Source organism: Otolemur garnettii, unplaced genomic scaffold, assembly GCF_000181295.1.
Source record: "Otolemur garnettii isolate 467f Iridium unplaced genomic scaffold, OtoGar3 scaffold00026, whole genome shotgun sequence".
Lineage (NCBI taxonomy): Eukaryota > Metazoa > Chordata > Mammalia > Primates > Galagidae > Otolemur > Otolemur garnettii.
In genome coordinates this window covers 20,279,278-20,287,288 of record NW_003852421.1, presented here as the reverse complement: position 1 = coordinate 20,287,288, position 8,011 = coordinate 20,279,278, and the positions used below count along the sequence as shown (strand labels likewise).

At 43.7% G+C, this 8,011-nt stretch overlaps 2 protein-coding genes across 3 annotated transcripts in view; one reads left to right on the top strand and one right to left on the bottom strand.

Annotated features, from left to right (window-relative positions):
* Nucleotides 1-1,624, bottom strand: part of GMNN (geminin, DNA replication inhibitor) — a 72,029-nt gene extending 70,405 nt beyond the window's left edge. The window contains exon 1 of the mRNA XM_023512317.1: nt 1,576-1,624. The gene's annotated coding sequence lies outside the window, so the exon portion shown is untranslated. The remainder of the gene's footprint in view (nt 1-1,575) is intronic.
* A 426-nt stretch (nt 1,625-2,050) lies between these two features.
* The window catches only part of CUNH6orf62 (chromosome unknown C6orf62 homolog), a 16,879-nt gene continuing 10,918 nt past the window's right edge, over nt 2,051-8,011 (top strand). Inside the window, exons 1-2 of one of the 2 annotated variants that reach the window (XM_012804233.1) lie at nt 2,051-3,106; nt 7,194-7,370. In XM_012804233.1, the coding sequence (XP_012659687.1) occupies nt 3,065-3,106; nt 7,194-7,370 (219 nt within the window). In that variant the 5' untranslated portion in view covers nt 2,051-3,064. Of the gene's footprint in view, nt 3,107-3,627; nt 4,420-7,193; nt 7,371-8,011 lie in introns of those variants that run through there. The other variant, XM_003788340.2, reaches the window with a different exon arrangement.

Sequence of the window (8,011 nt, the reverse complement as noted above, 5' to 3'; positions counted from 1 at the left end):
AGACGCTGGTAGTCCCAGCTATTCAGTAGACCGAGGCAAGAGAACGTGAGCTATGATGCTACAGCACTTTACCGAGGGCAACAAAGTGACAAAGTGAGACTCTGTCTCAAAATAGAAATACCCCCCCAAAACAAACAAACAAACAAACCCCACAAAACTCCAGAAAAAGGACCTATAGAGACAACATAAATAAGTGGTTGTTTCAGAGCAGGAGAGAGGAAGAAGGGGAGTGACTACTAATGGGTACAGGGTTTTTTTCTAGGAACGATAATATGGTTGCATAACTGAATATATTAAAACCCACAGGATTATTCACTTCAAATAGGTAAACAGCATGGTATGTGAATTATATTTCAATCAATCTGTCATGTATTAATCAGCACCAAGTCAAGAACACATGAATCAGCATTATTTTAAAAATATCCTTCTTTTTAAAAACACTGCCATAAACTAAGTGAAATCATCATTTCATGTAGTTACCCATGTGAGCTTTCCACACACTTATGTGACTGTGAAAATAAATCAGCAAAACACTAGAAAAATGCAAATTTTCTCTTCCAAGGTTAGAATACTTTGGAAACGTTAGAAATCTCATCCTTCAGTTCCGGACAATTTAAATTTAAGGGTGGGTATAGCTAGGGCAAAAAGTACGTCATTACTGCCTATCTATTTTGATTTCAAAAAGTAAAAAACAGTAATTTGGGGCCCAATAGACGTCTAAAATTGCATCAGAGTAGCTAATAAAGAAATATACCGACATTGCTTATGTGAAATATTGAAATTTGCTAATCACTTATATAACTGCATTTTTATGAGCACATTAGAGGCCTGAAAAATGGACTCAACACTCTGGTGCCAAGAACGTGTGTTTCCGCAGCAAACGTTCCACAGTGCCCTCTATGTTTTGAGATTACAGAGATCCATATACAGGACAGGATGCAGTTCTAAAGTCCTGGGGGACTGTAACGGGTACTGGTTTTTTTCTAGGAGTTATGACAATGTGACGGTTGCAAAATTGAATACATTAAAACCCATTGTATTACACGCTTCGAAAAGGTAAATAGTATAATGTGTGAATTATATTACAATGAAGCTTTTACGTACTAACCAGCACCAGGTAAAGAACACGAGTCAGCAGTAATTTTGTTTGTATCGTTATTTTCTAAACCAATGTCATAAATTAAGTGAAATCTGCATTTCACATAGTAATAGAACTTGCGATCTGATAGCGAGGGGAAAACCTCCACAGGTGAGGCTCGGCGGTTTCTCTCCTACATCACAGCAGGGACGTCTAAACGGCGTCTTTGACCTTGTTCAAAGATTGACTCCCAACCCGCCCGCCCGCGCACGTGGCAGGGTGGGGACAGAGACGCGTGGAACTAACGTGAGATATTTTCTGCTGCACGCCATTTAAGTTCCAAGTACTGGAAATGAATACTCAGTTTGTCGCCGCAAAATACCGGGAGGCAGACCCTGATAAAGATATCAACAATGAAGTGGAATAAGAATCTCCCCCTCAACCGTCCAGCATAGAGTTTGCTTTTCCTTCTTCACTCCGCCCCTACTCCCGCCTACCTCATGCCACTACCGCGGTTCCGTCCCGCGCCCAGCTGCACCCAGAGCAGCTGACTAGACCAGAGAAAAAGCGACTCCATCCGGGAGCTTTGTTGGCAGGGCATAAGGGCGTGTTTTTATGACGTCAGAGGGGAGGGGCGAAGAGCCAACTCAGGAGCTTGGGACTTCCTGACCGAGTGGGCGGAGGGAGGGGAGCGTGGAAAGGGGAGCCCCTTTCCACGCCCCATGGAAACTTTATACTGCAGGAGAGGGGAGTCTCAACTCTCAAACTTGCCCTTGAGGGAGGAATATTAAATGAGAAGTTTCATTTAAAAGATTTATAATCCTTAACACTTATATATATCCTTTACTCTTGATATCCTTTACTCCTCCTTGATAACCTTGACAATCTTCTCGCCTCAAACCCTTTCTTCCCCTTTGTTCCTGAGCAGATGGTGGAGGCCCGCGGTGCGCGCAGCCGCAGAGGGCTCGGGGCGGTGCCGGTGAGGGGCGGGTGACGCAGCGGCCGTCGCTGCCATTTTAAGTTGTTTGTTCTCGCTTCTTTTCTCAAACGCGACTCTACCCCGGACCCGGGAGCCTCCCGAGGCCGCACCCGCTTCTGCAGGCACCGGTTGGGGGGGGAAACCAGGCTGTGCTACCGCGGACGCGCACCATCCGCTCCGGCTTTTCCCCCCTCCGGGTCTCCTCCACCTTCTTTCCTGAGAACTGCAACCCGACTTAGGGGAGAAGAAAGACTCAAGAGCAGATGCTTGAACTGAAATAACTTTTATTTTGGGGGGTTTAGTTCTCTGACAGATCCTTTAGCGCAGGGCTCTCCTTCCCTTTCTCCCCTCCCCCTCCGCCGCTAGTACCAATCCAACTCTCTTTCTCTTCGTTTTTCCTCTTCTCTTTTTCTCTCTCGGTCGCCGCTACCCCCGCGTCCTTCCTCAACGTCGCCGCCCGGGGCGCCGAGCCAGACTATGGGTCCCAGGTGGGGGCTGAGTGGCGGCAGCAGCGCGGGCGGCCCGGTCACAGTGCGCACTGCAGCGGGGATGGAGGGGCTCAGTTGGCTGGTGGTTTTCTCTTGACATGGCTTCTGCCCGTGCTGCGAGCAGCGCCCCCGCCGCCGCCGCCTCTTCCGCCGCCGCCACCGCTCCGCCCGCAGGCTGCGGCTAGAGGGCCCAAACCCCGCCTGAGAGTCGGTCCGTGAGTCCTGGTCTCTGCGGGGACAGGGAGGGGATTTCCCCGTCACCCACCCCGCCTGCCTCGATTCCAACCCCTGCCCCCTTGGGAAACCAACTGACGACCCCACCCTAAACAATCCAAACTCTGGAAACATGGTCTGTTCAACTTGAGAGATCCGGGAACTTAATTGTTTTTTTTTTGGGGGGGGGGTGGGCTTACTTTAAAAAGTAATATTAACACAACTATTTTCTTTCTTTCCCACTGATCCTTCCCATTTACCCTCTCCCGCCTATTCTATCCGGGCGGGAATTGTTTCCACGATGAAATGAGTGAAAACCTGAGTGATCCTGTGTCTCCCGTGGTGCGAGTGAGTCGCTGCCGCTGAAGGCAAGGGGAGGGGGTGGGACTTGGGGGGAGGTAGGCAGGTGGTTCCGGGCGCTGCCTGGGATTTGGGAAAACTCGCCACCTTTGCCTCGGCAATGCTCACAAGAAGATAAATCGCACTCCCCACCATCTTGAACGGGGGCAAATCCATAGGGAAGGCTCCCTTGGGGAATGTAAGATTAGTTGCAGTGCTGGGGGTGTTGAGAACCCGGGCATTAATTAGGTCTAACCACAGAGCCGGAATAATTATTAATACCATATTAATACCCTTTTCCTCTGCCATCATGATTCTCCTTGGCAGCAGCATTAGCAGCCGCCTGAGGGTGAAAATGTGGGTGATGGGGAAGTTGGTAATGACTCCGCTGTTTTTTCTCATGGCTCCTTTGGGCAACAGCTGCCCGCCCCCGGTATACACTGTAGTTGATTGCAGGGAAACCCTGTACCTCTCCCCTTCCTTCTCTACCGAATTTGCACTTTTCTCTTTGCTCGCCACCAAGTGTAATCAATAACAGGCACTGACAATACATAGCAATAGTGAAATCTGAAATAACTAAGAATTAATTAGGTACTACGGCCATGGATCTGGCTGGGTAAAATCCAATTGGATATTTCAGTTTCATTTACCTACCCTGTTTTGATATTTTGTTTTGCTTTATTTTTTGTATTTGGAATAACAGGATCACACTTTACCCCTCCCTGTTTTTTCTTAATCACTTTTCTAAAAAGGGGGAAAAATCCGGATGGATTTTAAGGATTGGACTGGTGTCAGCTGTGTTTTATTGCACACCTAAATCCTGATTATAGGCTTTTCATTTCCCCCCAAAGCCTTTATTTTGGCAGTTAAGCCAAATGTGTTTTCCAGAAAGTTAGTTAAAATATTTTCTCCTCTTTCTTTCTTTCCTTCCTTCCCTTCCTTTTTCCTATCTGACCCCAAACATTATTGTCCAAAACATGACTGGACAGCAGCTTTTATTTCTTGACCCTGTAATATGACAGTCTGCTAATAGTGCCAGGGGGTGCAGTTTTTGGGTTACAGTTGTGATTTTAGCTATTCAATCATATTAGCAGGAAAAAAATGACTTGTTTCTGTTGTACTTGAGTCTTAAGAAAAAGTGCCCATAGTTTAGTGACAATTTCCAAAGGCTTTAGTACCACCTGTATTTCAAAATGGGGGACCCAAACTCCCGGAAGAAACAAGCTCTGAACAGACTACGTGCTCAGCTTAGAAAGAAAAAAGAATCTCTAGCTGACCAGTTTGACTTCAAGATGTATATTGCCTTTGTATTCAAGGAGAAGGTAATTTAAAGTTCTTAATGTGAATTACCACAAGTGATTTTTGTAAGTGTATATTAAGTTTGTTACTCTTAAAGAATTATGAATATTAGGTTAAGAGTGGTTGGGGGGAAAAGTCTGCTTTGTATGATTTTTTCACCCTGTGGGTGATTCTATAAATTGAGCACTTGCACCATACCTATGAATTGAAGGTCTTTGAGTATTTTTTGGCTTGGAAATATTTTTTTTAAAAGTCTAAAGTAGTAGAATCCACATTTAATTGACATGGAATGGGCAACATTGTAGAACTTCATATAGAATTGCATAGGGAACTTTATAACTGAATGGGAAGATTATTTCACATAAAGCATAGATGAGATGTTTCAAAGAGTTTATATGCTAAAGTCAGCCTGTTTCTTCAACTTCATGATGTAAGTACCTCTCTCATGGTACATTTAATGAAATAGAATACACTTCTAATTTATAGGAGCAATTAAATACTGAAATGGTTAATTTATGCCTATAGAGCAGTTTTTTGAAATTCAAAATAACTTAAAGGATTTTTTCCTTTATCAGAATTGGGGTTATAGTTAAATAGCAGTGAGTTTTGAGTAGACAAGAATGATAAAACCAGTATTTATTCACTTCAAATGGACAGCTTCCTAAATTATCAATAAGGCTGTTTAACGTGAGATTAGGTTATGAATATAAGGAAGTGCTACCTCAATTTTTTACCCTTAGAATGTAGGCTAATTTCAGATCAGAAGTATCTTTTTTTTTTTTTTTAAGAGACAGAGTAACTTCGTTGCCCTTGGTAGAGTGCTGTTATGTCACCACTCACAGCAACCTCCAGCCCTTGGGCTTAGGCGATTCTCTTGCCTCAGCCTCCAGAGTAGCTGGGACCACAGGTGCCTACCACAACACTGGGCTATTTTTTGTTGCAGTTTGGCTGGGGCTGGGTTGTTTGAACCGGCCACCCTCAGTATATCAGACGGGCACCCTACTCACTGAGCCACAGGCACCACCCTAGATCAGAAATATTTTAATTGGTCTCAGTATTTGTAAGTTTTCCAAGTTGTTAACCAACTCTTAACTTTTAAAGGTTTTTTGTATTTAGAAGCTTGGCTCATACAATGTAACACTGTAAAGTAGTTCCAAAGTAATTTCTTTTGAAATGATCCTGCCAAGGTTGGGTAGTGTCAAAAATTTATGTCCCCATTTTCTTTTTCTTTTTTTTGATAAGTAACTCAAAATTGGTTAAGATTAGATTTTAGTTGAGGGTATTACAATGTGGGCTCTAAATCAAGGTTGAAGTAGTATGGGACTAGACTTTTGTATTTAATCTGTAAATCACTTTAAACTGTCCCACATGTAGTTCTTTCACACCTATGAAAATCTGGTTTTATTCTTCAAATGGACAATATATATGCAATTGTCCTGAATAGTTGATATATACAGAATTTTTGAAGCTAGTTTCACAATGAACACTTGATCCCCCCCCCTTTTTTTTTTGGGTAGAGACAGTCTTACTTTATTGCCCTCAGTGGAGTGCTGTGGTGTCACACAGCTCACAGTACCCTTCAACTCCAGGGCTTAGGCAATTCTCTTGCCTCAGCCTACCAAGTAGCTGGGACTACAGGCACCCACCACAGCGCCTGGCCTTTTTTTTTTTTTTTTTTTTTTTTTTTTTGCAGTTTGGCCCGGTTTAAACCTGCCAACTTTGGTATATGGGCCAGGTACCCTACCCACTGAGCCACAGGCACTGCCCATTTGATCTTCCTTTTTGGAAAACCCTTTAAGATGAACAGTTTTGTCTTAAACTGAAGAGATTGTAGTTTAGCTTCATGTAGAGCCACTTAAAATGAAATATCAAGACTACGTTACTGGCTAGGTGCCTGTGGCTCAGGTGGTTAAGGCGCTAGCCACGTAACACCAGAGCTGGCGGGTTCAAATCTACCCAGGGCCTGCCAAACAACAGTGACAGCTGCAACCAAAATATAGATAGCTGGGTGTTGTGGCCGGGCCCTGTAGTTCCAGGTACTTGGGAGGCAGAGGCAAGGGCATCTCTTGAGCCCAGGAGTTTGAGGTTGCTGTGAGTTGTGATGTCATGGCTACCTAGGGTGACTGCTTGAGTCTCTTTGTCTCCCAAAAAAAAAAAAAAAAAAAAAAGACTACATTCCTGATTTTTTTTTCTTCTTAACCTTAGGAGTGTGTGATGCTTACTCCTCACAGTATGTAAGAAACTATTGTCTAGAATAAGTACTTTCCATTCTAGGGATACCATAATACTATGAAGCTGAGTAGTTAAAACACTCTGATAGCCGCCCAAGGCGCCAGCTACATACACCAGAGCTAGTGGGTTCAAATCCAGCCTGACGCGCCAAACAACAATGACAAATGACAACTACAAAAAATAGCCGGGCCCTATGGCAGGTGTCTGTAGTCTCAGCTACTTGGGATGCTGAGGCAGAGAATCGCTTAAGCTCAGGAGTTAGAGTTTGCTGTGATCTCTGATGTCACAGCACTCTACCCAGGGCAACAGCTTGAGGCTCTGTCTCACAAAAAAAAAAAAAAATTCTGATAACAGCCCATTTGTGTGAGGTTAGGTAGGGAGGTGGATGGCGGAAGACTAGAAGGATTCGCTTATTTGAAAAATCTTTATATTTTCATTATAAAAATTACTTTAGACAGTTAAGAATTTTGCTGAGTTAGAATAAAGGTACTTGACGTAATATGAGCTAGGTGTTAAAAGACATTGTGCTCCCAGTGAGTTAATACGCCATTTTGTTTTGTTTTAGAAGAAAAAGTCAGCACTTTTTGAAGTGTCTGAGGTTATACCAGTCATGACAAATAATTATGAAGAAAATATCCTGAAAGGTGTGCGAGATTCCAGCTATTCCTTGGAAAGTTCCATAGAGCTTTTACAGAAGGATGTGGTACAGCTCCATGCTCCTCGATACCAGTCTATGAGAAGGGTAAGTTCTGCTGTAAGTCTGGACTTAGTAGGTAAAATTTTGTGGTTTAACCACATCCTGGTAGTAGCTACTATGGTATTAAATGTATTTTCTGCCTGCATTCTTTCTAGATAAAGTATATGGAGGAATTTCTTCAATTCATGTTAACTGGTCATAGTAGCCAATTATTTTTGTTTGTTTTAGAGACAGAGTCTCACTTTATTGCCCTTGGTAGAGTGCTATGGCCTCGCAGCTCACAGTAACCTCCAACTCCTGTGCTTAGACAATTCTCTTGCCTCAGCCTCCCGAGCAGCTGGGACTACAGGTGCCTGCCACAATGCCTGGCTATATTTTTGTTGCAGTTTGCCTGGGGCCGGGTTTAAACCTGCCACCCTTGATATATGGGGCCGGCACCCTACTCACTGAGCCATAGGTGTCACCCAGTAGCCAACTATTTTTAATAATTTAAGTGCTATTCATAAAATTGTTTCAAATTCCTAATGTAGATTTGTTTATAAAAATAGACTCCAAATAAACCAAGGGTAGCTTTTTTTTTCTTTTTGGAGACAGAGTCTCAAGCTGTCCCCCCTGGGTACAGTGCCATGGTGTCATAGCTCCCAACAACCTCCAGCTCTTGGGCTTAAGCAATCCTCTTGGCTCTG